This window comes from Danio aesculapii, chromosome 23 (genome assembly GCF_903798145.1).
Source record: "Danio aesculapii chromosome 23, fDanAes4.1, whole genome shotgun sequence".
Lineage (NCBI taxonomy): Eukaryota > Metazoa > Chordata > Actinopteri > Cypriniformes > Danionidae > Danio > Danio aesculapii.
In genome coordinates this window covers 25,563,974-25,581,741 of record NC_079457.1, presented here as the reverse complement: position 1 = coordinate 25,581,741, position 17,768 = coordinate 25,563,974, and the positions used below count along the sequence as shown (strand labels likewise).

Sequence of the window (17,768 nt, the reverse complement as noted above, 5' to 3'; positions counted from 1 at the left end):
GATAAGTTGGCGGTTCATTCTGCTGTGGCGACCCTGAGTTAATAAAGAGACTAAGCCGAAAAGTAAATGAATGTGTAAAATTATTCTAAAATCTTAAATAAAAGATTTCATCTTATTTCAACCATATTCAGACAAAATAATTGATCATGGTCTCTTTGTTGTGAAGAAAATATTCAGTTTCAATAAAACACAAAAATAAGAATGCAAATATCATTTATTACATTTTTTAGATATGATTTCCATTATTCAGCTGGCTAAAATACACTAGTAAAACACAGATAGATAGAATATCATATTATCATTATGTGTACAATTGCAGTTATTCCCCTGGGAGAGCATACAGTACAAGTTAGCAATATAGCTAATTATGATATTAACATTCGTTTAAAAGCCTGTTGTTCTTTCTATTTCTCTGTTTCTCTATTATTATTATCTCGATAGCAAACCTGTTCGCCCTGCAGCTGAACTCCTCCATACAGACTGAGCTGAGTGACTCCCCAGCTCAGGACGTTCCCCTTCACTTTCCCATTGTCACACGACATCTGCTCAACAATCTCTCCCTCGGTTAACACATAATCCCAAACGTTTACATCACTCATATGACCAACAAAAGCATCGTTAACTGAAATCCCCAAAAACCCGTCCTGGTCCTTCCCCAAAATGAGTCTTCCTCCAGCAGGAATGGTGTACCCTGTCTGAATGTAGCGCTCCTCTCCGACCACCCCGTTCACCCACAGCTCAGCCCCTCCATTGTGGGACGCCCAGGTAAAGCAGTAGTTCGTCCAGTCATTTGATTGAAGTTCGAACTTCAGATTTATGAACTGGTCTCCGATCCAGAGACCCACTTCAGAGCCTAAAGAGATCATGAGCTCATTATCATGGGACGTGGAGTATGAAAGCACAGTCAGGTCTCGAATTGGGGGTATTTGGACATTCATGCAGGCTGTGAAGGACTTGAGCTCCATGGGATGCGATAAGTTCACCAAGGCGAAGCTTTCTACGTTCTTCTGTGGGAAGTAGAGGACCAGGGGGGATATAGGTTGCTTGCCTTGAGAAGGAAAGATCATGTTAGAACATTCATTAGTCAGTCAAATAACAAGAAGTCAATAAAAATGAATCTCAGTGGTGTTGTGGTATATTTAAATGTCTACTGTATTAGTCTGTAGTTGCAGCCACTCCACAAATTACTCACCACCTGTACTTGAAGGCCTTGATGCTTGAAAAGGATATACCAAATATATCAATGTCAAAATACTCTTATTCAGGGACAGATGAATTATGTATATTGAGAATGGCATGCATTGAAATTAAAGGGACAGTTCACCCAAATATGAATATCTCACACCATTCAGACAGAGAAAGTGGATGGTGATTAACAGCTGTTAAGCTTCGAAATGAAATATCATGAAAGGTTCTTAATAGTAGTTCACATGATCATACTCATGACCTGGGGTGCAGCTGGGGTATTGTGGTATTGAAGGTGGAAGAGAGCGCTGGTCTTTCATTTCCCCTACAATTCCAACATAGTTTCATTCAGAAAACGTAGCCCTATATACGTTTCTGGAGATAGCGAATTATGTTGCCAGAAGTACAAATGGCTGCATTTCATCTTCAAAACGAATGCTACGGGGCGGTATAATGTCGTTCCTTTTCGCGCTTACCAGCTGAGCGTTTACCTCAGTATGGATGGCTTTTCTGCTGTTACCAGTTTGTCTGTATAGCTAGACACATACGTCGACGGACTTAAGATGCAGAGAGGAGTTAACCACAACAATGGGGTTTGAGTCTGGTGAAAAACAGTTCCAGAAAGCAGGTAAGTGATAACAAAAGCCAAAAAATTTATTTAAAAAAAAATAAAAACAGGGTGAGAATGTGGTAAAATCTGAAAACGTGGTAAAAATCAGGCGAGGCTTTTCTTTTTCTGGATTGCTTTTCAAAACACTGCATTTTGGTTTAGGTAAGGGTGTGGGCGGGTCAATCGGTGCTTTTTAAATTACTATTGGTTAGGTTTATGGAAGGGGAGAGTGGGTGGATCAGTTGTTTGGTCAGTCAGTCAACAGCGGCCTCTGGTGGATTTATGTGAGAACAGCAGGCGCGAGTGGCACTGGTGAGAGAAATCTGAGATCTGAAAAAGCATACACAGCGACCTCTGGTAGATTTGCAAAAACAAAAACTGCAAAAAAACGTAGCTCCTGTGTTGTATTTGGCACTCTCCTGAAATGCGTATAGGGGTGCGTTTTCAGAATGAGTTATTCAATTCCTGATGGGCCTGAGACTCAAACCTGCAACTTTTGGCTTGACTCTCTGACCATTAGACCATGACTGTGCCCGAAATAAATATGACATGAAAACATGAATGAAGATGAAAACTGTTGCCTTTACAACAAACTGAGTATTAAATATTAAAATGAGATAAATAAGAATCAAGCTAAAAAACTGAATACATAATAAAAATGCTAAATGCAAATGGAAGTAATTTACTGTTAACACTATACAGTAAGATTCATTAGTCAACACCATTCAATGAGCAATCTATTTGTACCATATATTTTTATATTATTTACCAAATATATTTTTATTTATTTAAAAATTTGTAATGTTTTTGTTTATACTTAAACATTCCTTGTTCATTAAATATAGTTATCCGTATAGTTATACATGCTGTTCATTGTTAGTTCATATTAGCTAAGGTTTGTTAAATATTATCTACTGATACATTATTGAATTCAAAAGATTTATTTGATAATGTTAAAATTATAAGTTAAATAAGATTAATAAGTGATTTGTGGAACATTGTGGATTCTTATTGTAACCTTATTACAATTTTTTTTAATTATTTGAAAAACTGAAAGTGAAATACAAATAAATAGTAGCATTTGTAAAGTGTTACAAATGTAAATATTATGTGACAACTGAAACTATCACGATCACCAGCGATCGCTATCCTTATCACAATCCTTGCAGATCGCTATAGAACAAAAAATCCCATCATGCACTTCGTACACACCGGTTCCTGTTTAACTTTGATTACACGCACATACAGCCGGAGGGTTGTTATGGACTGATTACATGGACTTAAAATACTGCGCACACACACACATTTTTGCTGATCCTTGTTATCTGTTTTATGACATTAACACCCAGGTTTCCTTGCCTTGCCTTTTCTTTGCATTGCCTTGCCTTGCCTTCCGAGAACCTTGCTTTGTTGTTTTGTTTATTTACGTTGTCTGCTGCCTGCCTTTTGACCATTCACCTGTTGTATGACCACAACTCTGAATTCGCCTGCATCTGTTTGCCGCTGTGTTAACTGTTGCTTACCTGATAATTCTCTTTGTTAATAAACCTGCATTTGGATTCGAATTCCATTGTCAGCGTCCCATCACATAAAAGAATCTATATAACAAATCTAAATATAAATAAATAGTAGTATGTATAAAAATATATACAGTTTTTATTAAAAATTAAATGTTTTATTACATTTTTTTTATGCAGATTATAAAAAAACTGTAATAAAACATTTTTAATATGATAAAAGCATTTATAATATTTGTAGGTTTTGTAATATTGATAAATAATAGTATTTACAGTTGTATATACACTTTAGAAATAATTTTAAAAAACTGAAAATATAAAAAAAACGGTCAAAATATCAGTAAATACTATAATATAATATAATAAATATAAAAATTACCCTACTGTATGTCTGAAAGGAGTTTCTATTTACGGAAAATCTAGCTTGACAGCTTTGGTCACCATTCATTTTTCCTTGTATGGAAAGGAACGGCTTGTTTTATGGCAAATAACTCTTCTTCTTTCACAGAAGAAATCAGTTATTCGTGTTACAAAAGAGATTCTGAATTCTTATTTTAAAGTGCTCTATCCCTTTAAGAACTCTTTAATCTTGACATTTTCATGAAAAGTTATACCTTGAACCGCTTTTTTGTCCAGTGACAAAATAAGGCTCTCGATCCTTTTAAGCTTAGCTTCAATCTCCTCTTGACGGCACATTCCTGCAAGAAACCAGAGAATGGGAACATGCTCAGGCACTGCAGGACTAACAAAGAGCGCTTTTTTTTTTTGGTAGCTGCTAGAAAAGATGAATCTCTGCCCTAACCTCCTTTGCTGAGACGTGGGAGGAAAGTAGACTCCACCACTCTTTCATTCAGAGCTTGGGCCATGCGGTAGTCGTTCAGTAGGGTCTCATTGTCATGGTCCATTAATGTGCTCTCCAATTTCCTGATCTGAAGGCAACCACATTAAAAGTTAAGGGAACAACAACAACAAAAAAGATTGAAAGGGGTCATGAACTGAAAAATCTAAATTCAACATATAAAAGGTCATTGTCTTATTAAGAACAGCCTATGAGATTCAAAACAAAAGTGAACTCAAAACTTTATTGTTGGTGTAAAAACTGTTTTGAAGCCAAAATGGTTTCTGGTTGTGGAATGATTGGGGCTAAACTCCGCCTCCACAGAAGAAGATAAACACCCACTTATGCGTTACTGCCAGTTCAACCCCACCCATTAATTCACACTGCAGTAGCTACATTACATAAAGTCTTCTCTACATAAAGCTGCGGTCACACTGGGCTTCTCCTGCCATAGACTTCCATTCATACGCACGCGAATGCGTCAGACCGGAATGCAGGGTCATGCGTTAAGTTTCGCAGTTCGCTGCGGTGCAAAGTTCAAGCTTGGTGAACTCTGACCTGCGAAATCGCATCACTTGACTGCGTGAGACCAATCGAGGATCAAAGCATGACCTCTCTGGACAGAAATTTAAAACATGGAGCAATCTCTAGCTTTTTTAAATGTCTAATCATCTTGTTTAATCCCGCCCCTTTTCGCAGCACCATACGATAGAATTTCGCACACACAAAGCCCAGTGTGACCGCAGCTTAACACTGACTAAACTCCGCCTCCACAGTAGATCAACACCCACTTATTCATCACTGCCTTTTAGCTCCACCCACCAATTCAAACCCCAATAGTTAAGGCCATGTCCACAATACTACATTTCATTCAAAAACACATATTTTTCTCTATGATTCGGCCTTCCATCCACAATTGAGATTGTAGTTTTAAGTAACACAAACATATATTTTTGAAAACAGTCCAAAGGGTGGACTGGGAAAATGGAGGCTTTCAAGCATGATGATGCATTTTAGTCATGTGACACAGTCATGTGATGAGTTTCGCTAATATGGTGGACGACATTGTAAAGCAGGTGTTTTGAATGCTGTCCGTCTTGACAGCTTAATTAAAGACAAATATCAGTTTGTACATGCTCTATATTGCCTTTCTTCAAAAGACATGAAATGTTTACTGAGAACTATTGATTCAGTGTCGAAAGCAGATGACAGTAGTGACCTTTTGCCACAATGTTTCAAAGAGAAAGGCGGTAAATAAACAGCAAGTGAATATAATGCTGATAAAAGCATCTTACATCTGTGCACATGCGCAGTACATGAATGAAAGCCTTCTCAGAGGCTTTAAGGCTGATTTATACTTCTGCGTCGAGTGATCAGCGAGACCCACAGCGCCTGCCTTGTGTGTAGTCTTGCATTTATACTTCTGCATGCTGTTTGCGTCATTGCAATAACACTTCCGAAACGCTAGCTTGCAGTAGGTTTTTATGTTCCTTTGTGTCGAGTTTCTATATAGGTGGTTTGTTTTTTCTGAACTCAAACTCGCTCATTCAGAGGCAGGAACCAGCGGACATGCAAAACCTTTCAGCAAAAGACTATAAAATACGCAAGACATGTCAAAGCCCCGCCTACTAGTACAGGAGCCAATCATCGATCGTGATGATTCTCTGGGGGAGAAGCTCAGACCAGATGTGGGCCTTCATGAGGGAGTTTATGTGGTCAACAAACTAACTGGAATCCCATCGAATCCCGACCCCACACAAAGCTTGAAATCTGTATTTTAAAATAAACCAAGTGCTCTTGAAAACAAAAGTTTTCTGGTTTTTTAATCTGTATGAAACAAACGTGAGGTACAGTCCATCCTGTCAAACGCACATCACATGACATCTATTCAAAAGCCCACAAACTTGTAAACAAAGAGTCTTTGTCATTTCTGGAGGTGTTTCACCATCAAGACCAAGTTGTGGATTACTTCAGAGGAGTAGCGCGATCAGACGATCATTATTTGGAGGATGATAAAGTGTAGAACGGCCATAAGTGAGGTTGGTGTCGTGATCTCGTTCTTTTTCGGCATAGATGCCAGAAAAATGCATACGCATTAGCTCGGGAAACCTGAAAAAATACTGATTTTATTTGATTCGAACATTTAGAAACGAAACTTATGAGACGGTTGTTGTTTAGTTTTATTGGTGATTCCAAATATGTAATGTAACCATAAGCTTGGCTGATGGAGAATTTGATGTTTCCCCATTCAGATAGAATGCCCGAGCATACTACCAGAGAGATGTTTCAAAGATGGCCGCCAATTGAAATGACTTGCCTTAAAGAGACTTTGCTTTGCAGTGCCATTCATCTGATCCCAACATTAGAAAATCGTGGATGATCTTTAATGTAGTAAAGTTAAACAGAGCCAGTATCAACTTGGTCCTTTGTTCACTTCATTTTACCTCAGATTTGTTTACAAGTTTGCATCGATGGGCACAGCTGTCCTTTCCAACTATCAAAAAAATATCAAATATGCAAAACTATTAGCCAATCAGAACAGTAGGCATTTACCTTAGAGTCTATAATCTTCCATGCATGTGGGTGTCAAAAATGACAGGAAAATAGCCTATACCTACTACATTATGATTATTTTTTGATGTTCAAACCTTGATAATATTGTAATGTTGACTTCAGAGAACAGTACAAAATAGGCAAATTATAACCCCAGATTATATACCTGGTTGTGCGAGAGGGTGATAGGTGTATCGAACACTGTCCACATGACACTCTCAAAACAGGGCGGTGTAGTCAGAGAGCCTTTATATCTGTAGAAGTGACTGAGGTTCTCTGACAGCATAGAGAGAACATTCAGGTTGGAGATGCTCATGGACTGACCTGCCATGGGAAAAACCCAGAAAAGAGGTGTGATGATGAGACCACCGTGAGTCGCCTGGAATCAAATACTCCTTACTGTAGATAGTCATGCAAAATGTTTAGAATTACCTACGTATTTGATGTTTTCCAGGTTTGAAATAAAATCACTGTAGTATGTGTTCTCAAAATGTCCATCCTAGCACAAAAAATACATATATATGTCAAATATAATATAATATAATATAATATAATATAATATAATATAATATAATATAATATAATATAATATAATATAATATAATATAATATAACATAATACAATATAATACAATATAATATAATATGCAACAATATAAACAAATAATGCATTGATTACTTAAGCGGTGTTGCAATAGTTCTATGGGAAGTTCATCGAGCTCTTCAAGTGTGAACATTTTCATAATAAATTTCGCAGTGTTTTCATCAACACACTAGCTATTACTTGAGCAATTGCAGGAAAAGAGATTTGCAACTGTACTAAATATTGCATTAGACCGCCTATGGGTGTGAAACGAAATTAGTGACCTCAGCCATAAAGGCAATGGGAGCTTTTGACCTGCACATGCTCTTGTGGAACATAATGTAAGGCATTGGGCCACCACAGAGCGGCTGATCAATCAATAAATCCATTTAGCTCAGAAAAAGCAGATAAGTCTAATTTTACTCGTGCTATGAGCTTCAGGCAGTGCATGGGCATTTGGTGCACAGCACAGCTCTTAAAATTCAAATTAAGTTCATGTTTATAGATATAGCACTTCTACAATGTGAATTGTATGAAAGCAGCTTAACATAGAAGTTCTAGTAAAGTCCAGATTTCAGAATCAAGAGGGTTCAAGCAGAAAATCATCTGCGTTTTTAAAACATTTGCTTTAATTCAAGAATTATTTGCTTTCTCTCATTACCATTAGATGGCAGCAATGCACCAAAAAACATTCACAAAATGATTGTACTTGGTTCATAAAAGATGGTTACAGCTAATCATACCTCAAAAAAGAAGGCTAAAACCGCAAGACCATCTGGTTTATTTTTGGCCTCTTCAAAGCTGGGGTACTTTTCAGAGTTGTAGTGGACAACATGAAGCTGTGAGACAAGAAGCCAAAGAGGAAGGTGTTAGAAATCGCTATACAAATTGAGTAATGTGAGGTTAGAGCTCTGCTGTATTGCTAAATTAAAGTTTTGCAAACTTCTTGAGGAACTTAAATACAACTCATATACTTAAACTTAAAAATAAAGGTTCTTTGATAAAAAAATAAATAAATGTTTCCTTGATGAACCTCCATCAATGGAAATGTATCATTATGTATCACTTTAAAGTGAAAAAAACCTTTTCCCACTTTTTTTTCACTATTTCTATTGCGTTTTTTCCAGATAATGTACAATCTTATAAATTAATATGAAAAATAGAAGTCCTATCAGCAAAGAGATGACATCATATATATAACAACAACAAAAACAGGAAAACTGTAGAACTAATAAAATAAAACCTTTCTACTCCCTTCTAAGCACTATCCATTCCATCTCCCACCCCACCCTATTCCCTGAGGCCTTCAATAAGTATGCAAATATGAATCAGACACAGATAAATAAATAATTAACCAATTGAAAAAATATTTAAATAATCAATCAAGTAATAAATAAATAAATAAAAAGATATAATAAATATATTTGTAAATATAGAAGAAGAAAATGTAAAGTGAATCCTGAAATGTTAAGATTCTCAGTAACAAACGGTATGGGGAATACATGTTTTGTTAAAGAAGTTCAGTGATCTTTTAAAACAATGTCTCTGTTTCTCAAGATAGATGCAATGTAGAACCTCTCTAATTCAGTGTTCTGATGATGGAGGAGACACATTTTCCAATTGAGGAGAATTTGGCGAGCAAAGTGGTAAAGGCACTGCAAAGATGCAGCGTGTTGATGTTTGTGTATTTGGAGTTCGAACATTACCAAAAAGGGCAGTCAGAGGGGAGGGATGAATGTATTAAGGGCTTGAGAAAGAAGCCTGAAGGGCTTGAGAAAGAATTTTAAAAATATTAAACCAATCGTTTGTTAATTTTGAACAGGACCAAAACATGTGAAGGTAATCAGCCGGTGACTGCTTACATCTGTTACAGGCATCGCTTCTGTCCGGAAATATTTGAGAAAGTTTGACATTAGTGAAATGGGTCCTATGGTGTGTCTGATACAAATAGATGAAGAGTGAATTAAACTGAGAATGTCCTTCCATTTGTCTTTATAAATCTCAATATCCAGATCGTCCTTTTCCCACTTTTTTAAAAAACCTTTTGTTGAACTCATGTTAAAGGTTCTTCATGGCACCTTTTTTTTTTACTTTTCATTCCACGAAGGTTCTTTACAGTGTGAAAAGGCGTATTTGAATCATCCAAATGTTCTTCAAACTATGAAAACTGTTTTTTTGATGAACTAAAAAGGGTTATTCTATGGCATCACCCTGAAAGGGCCTTTTTGGTTCTTCCTGGCACCAATTTAGTTTTAAGAGAGCACATGTCTAAAATAGAATCTGACCCGTTAAGATTTCAGGCATATGTCCAGCAGCACTTGAAAAGATAAGCCCCTACAGTCACTGAAGAAAACAACAATGCCTTTTACAACTAGGACATGTCTAAATGTTCTTTTATGCCTCCATGCACTGAACTAAATTGAATTATGTAAATACTTCTGCCATGTAGCGAATGCCGTCCATTGTGTGCTCTGATCCACTGGCCTCCAAGTCCCAGCCTCCCCAGTGCAGATGCATTTGGATGGCGGTGTATTGGTGTGGAAACCCCTTGGTAATCTTCATGGTGCTTGGCAGCTGAATTTCCACTGTCAAACACAAACACAATTTCGGGCTAAATCCACAGAAATCTAATTTAATATGCAAAGTAAAACAAAAAGAAAATAAAACTTAGAAAAAATGTTTTTGGACTTTTTGACACAAGATGGTGACAAAAAAATATACTGCATGTGGTGCATGCCAATACATATAAAACAATCTCCATTTCAGATGAAACAGTTCATACCAGAATGGCCATTGTTCTTCATGAGAAAGGAACCACGGATGTCTTCATAACCTGTCAGCTCAAGCTGTTGCATTCGTGGATTATATCGCACCTTTCGCCGCTGTATGTCAATGGGAGACTGTTGTTGGCCACCGCAGTCATGATATTTTTCTGCCCAGTGCTTCTGATCCAGCTCTCCTGTTATAAAAAAAGACAAGTGAGGCATTTAGGCAGAGTACGACAAATTCCTCATGTACACAATAAAACACTAATGATAGCTAATGTTGGGCAGTGGGTTCGAGAATAGGTATTCAAATAGAGTGGTGGGGAAATAATGACAGAACCTGGAACCTTCAAGGTCAAGATTTTCTTACGGGGGTTTTATGGTGGGGATTTTCAATTGATGAGTGCAAATAAGCTCTGTGGTAATTATAACTTGATACTTTAACATATTTGAAAATCTCTAGGGCAGTGTTTCCCAACCCTGTTCCTGGAGGCACACCAACAGTTCATGTTTTGGATGTCTCCCTCATCTGACCCATTAACTTCAGGTTTTGGAGTCTCTTCTAATGTTCTGATGAGTTGTTTCAGGTGTGTTTGATTAGAGAGAGAATGAAAATGTGTACTGTTGGCGTGCCTTCAGGAACAGGGTTGGGAAACTCTGCTCTAGGGAACCCATAACAAATTATTTTTCTGGGTTCAGAGTTTCACCTGCACCACTAAATAAGATTTTAGATTTTCCCATAATAATGATAAAAGTTAGGTTACAAGCTAGTAATTGTGCAAATGTTTACCGGGTTTTAAATGCGAAAAGACTCAAACACTGTCTTAATAGCCTCCTACGTTCTTAAAACCGTAGTAGTGACAGTCAAAGCAGCATTATAATTGTTTTGGATTAAAGGAGGTCTGCAAGGGTTTACATTTTGGTATGTTAGACTGGCCAAAAGAAAATAATAACAATACAATGAATTCCATGTCATGCCAGAAGATGGGGCTAGAGCTGAAACATCCGTTCTTCCATTTTTCAAACAGTCACTCACTTTCCCTCAGCTCCCTTAGTCGCCACAGTGGAATCAACCGCCAATTACTAAGTAATGTTTATTACTTAGGCATATGTTGTTTATGTGGCGGATGCCCTTTCAGCCACAACTCAGCACTGAGACTACAATAACTTGTGAACCCCCAGTGCTAGAAAACACACATACACTCTTATTCACACAAACACACACACACACACACACACACACACACACACACACACACACACAGAGAGAGAGAGAGAGAGTGAGTGAGTCAGAGAGAGAGAGAGAGAGAGAGAGAGAGAGAGAGAGAGAGAGAGAGAGAGAGAGAGAGAGAGACGACAGCCAATTCAATTTATCCAGTTCTCCTGTACTGCATGTCTTTGGATTCTTGGGAGAAACCGGAGCAACCAGAGGAACCCACACAGACACATGGAGATCATACAATCTCTAGACAGGAATACCACCTTGCGCAGTTGAGACTAAAACCAGTGACCTTCTTTCCACCATGCAAGTATAGGTTTTAGTAATTGATTATTAAATTGTTTAATAAGGTTTATACATACTAGGAACTGCAAGGAATTTTCAAAGAAAATAAATAATCAGCCAGCACTAATGACCCAGCTAATAATGTTTGGTTGCCAGATTGTTTTGTGTTTCCACCCTCACTTACACAAAGAAATAAAGGTACAAAAGTTCTCACTAGGGTGGTACCCTTATTGAAAGGTATATATACACTCGTACCTAAATACTGGCACTTTTATGATCAAAAGGTAGACATTAGTAAGTTTTAGGTTCTAATGTGTACACTTTATGTACTAATATGCATCGTAAATATAGGTTTTTAAAATTCGCATAATAAATATGTTTATTTATGGTATATAAATATATTGGTTTTTTTTTTTTTTAAATAGCTTATATGTCCTGTAGTCTTCATATTTATGTTAACGTTTATTTATGGAGCACCTGTGGTCCTGCGAGACATGACATTTTGTTCTACTCTGTGTCCACATATGTAGCCGAATGACAATAAAGCTCAACTTGAGTTGACTTGAATAAAAGTGCCAATATGGGTCCACACACACACACACACGCACGCACACACACACACACACACACACACACACACACACACATTGCAGAGAATGTTCAGGTTGTTCTTATTTGGTGACTAAAAATAACCAACAAGAACCAGGTGGGAACGTTCTTATGTTTGCTGCTGAGATTCAAATACAACAGCCTTGTAGCACACAACATGCTAGTCGACTGATGTAGGAATAGATAAGTGAGGGTATGGGGGTGATTTTGAACACAGACAAGAATGTCGATCGAGTGAGGAGATAAGCATAATCATATGGTCAATTTACAAATATGGCTAATCATAAAGAAAAGTAAAAAAAAGCACATTATGCATCACTTTATTTTATATCTTCAAATCACAAAAGGCAGGAACACTGCCTATAGTTAATCGATTTAAAAAAGTCTCTATACAACTCAGCACATTAATAAAGAATTAATAATTAATAAAACTGTTAATTTACATCAAATTAATACAATGAATAGAAAACTGAGCTGTGCGTCTTTGTTGACCGGGTAAAACTGTTTCTTTTGCTAATATGGTTCCTTTTCTCAGTAAATCTATTTTAAAGTAATTATTTTAATAAATAATTATATCTAACCACCAGCAGAATAGTTAGTCTCGACATTTAACCAAAAATAAACCTTTGTACAACTGCCACTGTAAGACCAGTAGTAAAGTATTTAATATGTGTTTATAGACCTTCGTGAACAGTTATAAGCATAATAGCCATCATTACTCTACATTACCTCACAAATTATCATGTGCGCTGCAGAGTCCGGCCATAGATGTAAATATCTTTTTTTTTTTTTAAGAAAGAAAGAAAGAAAATAAAAAAGAAAACACTTACCTGAATATGTCCAATAATCTCCATCTACTCCAGCCGACGCAAAATTCAGCGAAGTGACGAATAGTAGGACTAGAGTCAGCTGCTCCATGCTCTGTGATTGTGATGCTGCCTGCGCTCTGAACTGTTTCTCATGCTGTTTTCTCGTTCACGGCAGAGTAAAGCGGTACTGAGGGTAACATTGATTGCAATAGTGTACACCCAGAATACCAAAGGCGTGTAGCAACACGGTCATTTTAGTGAAGTTTTGGTGTGCTGGCAAATAAATGTTTGAGGAGGTTGTAGTGCTCATGCATTAACAACAGGTATTTCTGGTTTTGTTAGGTTGAGTGAGGGGGTTCTCAGTTACCTTTAATTAAATATATCTCTTAAGGGTTTACTCAAAATACTCAATTATTTATTGGTTTATACATAATTTACATTTAATGAATTTGGAGACTTAGTCAATGTAATGTGGTAAAAACAAAAATGTAGCCTATTCACAGTGCTCAGCATGAGTACACCCCATTTTGAAAATGAATATTTTATCAATTTTTCAGTGAATGTAGACAATATATATTGGTGCATTTGAACAAAACAGATTTATTAAACAGATATATTTAGTAAAACAATATTTTAGACACCAAATATATTTAGAAATTGAAAGATCATACAATTAAATTCAAGAAAAATATTGCAAAAAAGTATTTCAGCTAAATTGTTCAATTTTTATATTTTTTATTTTTATTTTTTATTTTATTCTTGATTTTTCCTCTTTTGAAAATTAGTATTTTTTTTTTTTAAATACTAATTTAGTTATTAACAAAATAACTAATACTAAATGAGTTATTTTGTTAGATAAGCTCCAGATTTGGCTTCAGTGCTGATTAATGACGCATATGAACAAATATAATATTGTATAGCTTCCTATTAAATTAAGTGCTGATTAATGGTGTATATGAACAAATATAATATTGTATAGCTTCCTATTAAAATATGAATTTAAAAGATATATTTGTGAGGGGTGTATATGCTGAGCACTGTACAGTGCATTCAGAAACGTATTTAAAATCTCTTGTTTCTCTTGACTTTGGTGTATTTGTTTTTCATTTGTTGTATTTACTTGATTTATTTTGATTTGTTTGGTGTAGGTTTGAGTAAAATGCTACTATTTAATTTTTTTTTAGGAATGTCTGATAACATTTCTTCCAACATATGCATATACAGTATTGTCATTTAGTACATTTATTCATCAGAAAATGCTAATTTGTCAAAATGTTTTGAATTATAATCAGGGTTATTCCACCAAATATTGATTTCTTAACTCACCTGAAGTTAAAACATTGATTTTGAAAATATGGCACTCTTTAGTCATATTATACAATAATAATAATAATAATAATGATAATAATAATAATAATAATAATAATCATAATAATAATAATAATAATAATAATAATAATAAAATACAGAAGGAGAGATGTTAGTGTTGGAATATCAAAGCATTTTCAATATTATTATATAGAAAAAGTAGAAAGACTAGAGAATAAATCAATCAAAAGTATTAGTATTAGTAAGTCAAAGCCATTTTCGAATATACAAAAAGAGAGCAGTTTTAGTGTTAGAACGTAAAAATAAGCAAGTAAATAAATAAAAATGAATCAATTTTTTAATACAATTATAAAAGTGAGTATTAGTGAGATTCGCCAAGAAATAATTACAGAAATTTTTATTTAACTTTTAATTTTAAGTGTTGTGAACACTACATCTGGTCCTTCCTTTCATGACCACCAGTCACCCTTGATTTGATCGGGAACCATTCTGACTTCATATCCCATCATTTCCTCCTCATGTCTGGGACTTATCACCCCACAGCTGATTCCAATTATCTCCAGTATTTATTGCTTGTTTCTCCCATACCTCAGTGTGAAGTTGTGATTTGTCCTTGTCATTAATGCTGATTTGTTTTCCCTGTGTTTTTGCATACTTTTGTTTCAACTTTGGCTGTTTTTTTTTTTTCGATAGTTTGCTGCCTGCACTGTCCTTGATCTGTTTATGATCCTTGACTGTTTACTGCCTGCCTTGAATCCAGCCTCTCTACAAATCTGTTTCCTGGAATTTCCTCCAGCTTTGTTCATTTGTGTGAGTGTCTTTGTATTAAAACCATGCAAATGGATCAACATGTGTCTGTCCCCTTACAAAAGTACATTTACGCAATAAACAATTTCAAAGAGGTGCATAACTCGGTGACAACAAGGGGCGACTATGACTTTTCCAAAGAAAACATGTCATATATTAGTAAGGTGTTACAACTCAAACCTGCATCCTGGCTAAATCAAACAATACATCTTGTACTGAACAGTAAACCAGTTTCAGTGATGAATACAGATGTTCAACAGACCAGAAAGCCACTAACATGTATGACAGCTGTCGAAACATGTTTAAACAGATTCTCCAGGGAAGCGGAAGTTATGGAAGAAACTAGAAGACAACATGAGGAACTCCAATGACCAACAAAACATGAACAGTGCATTTAAAAAAAATCTTAGGTAGATATTACATTCTTATTTCAAAACACTAAACCTTAATTGTAAAATATTCTTTTTATAAATATACTAGTTGTGTAGTTGTTCTAAAGATGACAGTGATGTTTTAGAACAAGTAACAAAAACAAGAAAGCATTTGGATGTCCCAGCACTGTTGGAAACCACTTCAAACAGACCAGTAGAATTTAAGGAGGTCCTCAGAGTAAAGGGGAAATCGTAGAGGTCAAAGGTTTAATTATATGTATAAAAAGGGTTCACAGAAAGATAAAGTTACACAGATACATATGTTGATGAATGTAGTACTAGAGAACTTTCAAACTTACAGAAATGCTATGGTACTGACTGGTTAATGTGTTTAACTTTTTGTTGTTGTTGTTGGTGTTGTTGTTGTTTGCAGTTGATTGGTGCATAATTGGATGGAAAATAAAAAAGGCTCATTTTGCAGCATTTGACACTAATAAGACAAGCAATATTACTCTTTTAATTGCCTTAAGCCTTGTTGAACTTCACTGGTTTGAAAATAAAAACTACATGTAATTGTAAGATGTGAGAATGTTTCAGTGTAATCAAAGAATTGATTATTGTTATTAATACAAATAGAGATCTATAATGCCACAGAATGGGACTCAAAAAATAAGTATCTAGACTGTATAGACAAATAAATAAATATATATATCTTTTTCTATATGAAATTATTTTTGGGAGGTTATGGATGAAGTAGCAAATAATAAACCAAGAAGCTCACAGTAAAAACAATAGCATTTACACCCAGATTGTAAATATAATCTAATTTTAAAGCAAATATTTTTATTAACTTTATCCAGCCAGCATGTATTCAGTTGATCAAAAGAGCCTGTAATGACATTTATTATCTAATATTTAAAATTTTTAAGTTAACCTTAAACAATAATAATTAACTACATTTATTTTAATCAAATTAACTAAATAGTCCTCAAATAAATTTATGTCCTTCACAAAAAATGTGCAGATTTGAGTCACAATATGTAAACAAATCCTGGTTACCTTAATTTTTTAAGCTGAGTCAAATTAACCTTCTGAGTCCATTGAACTTCTATTTTGTTAAACTGACTTAAAACAGCTTGCATAACTTATGAAATTAAGTTAGAACATGATTAACTCAGTTTAGCTAAGTTACAATGAAGTAAAAACATATCTCATATCTAATTGATCATAGAATTTTTTACAGTGCAGGAATAAACATTATAACAAACATATAATCAGGGGGGCGACACGGTGAAAAAAGGTCGCTCACAGCAAGAAGGTTGCTGGTTTGAGCCTCGGCTGGGTCAGTTGGCGTTTCTGTCTGGAGTTTGCACGTTCTTCACATGTTCACGTGGGTTTCCTCCGGGTGCTCCGGTTTCCCCCACAAGTCCAAAGACGTGGTATAGGTAAATTTGGTAGACTAAATTGTCAATTCACCTATAGCACATGTCTTTGGACTGTGGGGGAAACCGGAGCACCCAGAGAAAACCCACACAAACACAGGGAGAACACGCAAACTCCACACAGAAATGCCAACTGACCCAGCCGAGGCTCAAACCAGCGACCTTCTTGCTGTAAGCAATCATGCAACCCACTGTGCCACCATGACACCCCTTGTAAATAAACCGCAAGTTTAAAATATATTTAAAGTGGAACCTTTATTTTCTTAATGTAAAATTAATACATTTATTTCACAAGTGAAAAAAAAAATAAGTTCACAAACTAACAATATAGTTTATCAGCCATATTTGTGATTAGATTTTAATATTTGTGTATCAATTTCTGACTTAAAACTGCTGTATTATCTTAATGTAAAATTAAATCAAATTTAATTACCGTCAATCAAACTAATCTTTTCACCATTTTTCATATGAACTGAATAATTGCATTTTGTGAATAGGCGACCATCACTGTTCACTGTGAAATTATATTTTATCTGAGCAGGCCCTCTCTAAACAAGCTCACAGTGCTCATCATCCGACAGGTGTTTGAAAGAGAAAGTTGAAAAGAAGTAAAAACATTAAAATCTTAATAGTCTTATTATCTTATAGACAAATTTTAACAACATATGATAGAAAATTTATAAAAGAGCTATATGATTAATAAATCATATTCCTGGTATTGGTCAGGGCCAGGGGCATAGTGGATATCTTAAAAGTGGGAAGGTAGCTGTATGAAATCCAAATGTTTACGTTTATATGATTATGAATCACCTGTTTCCAAATGGTCTGTCTCTAAATGTGATGTAT

General features: G+C 35.5%; 1 protein-coding gene across 2 annotated transcripts; it reads right to left on the bottom strand.

The window, feature by feature from the left end:
* Positions 1-196: 196 nt before the first annotated feature.
* ca6 (carbonic anhydrase VI) lies at positions 197-13,186 on the bottom strand. Of its 2 annotated transcripts, XM_056449373.1 has the most exons (10): positions 12,995-13,186; positions 10,069-10,245; positions 9,723-9,871; positions 8,030-8,125; positions 7,136-7,202; positions 6,870-7,027; positions 4,115-4,241; positions 3,927-4,010; positions 1,193-1,216; positions 197-1,048 (listed from the first exon to the last, which is right to left on the bottom strand). In XM_056449373.1, exons 1-10 carry the CDS (start codon positions 13,080-13,082, stop codon positions 405-407), a joined length of 1,614 nt encoding a protein of 537 aa, XP_056305348.1. In that variant the 5' UTR covers positions 13,083-13,186; the 3' UTR covers positions 197-404. The 2 variants fall into 2 exon arrangements, with proteins under 2 accessions (XP_056305348.1, XP_056305349.1); XM_056449374.1 differs by lacking the exon at positions 1,193-1,216.
* Positions 13,187-17,768: the final 4,582 nt, after the last annotated feature.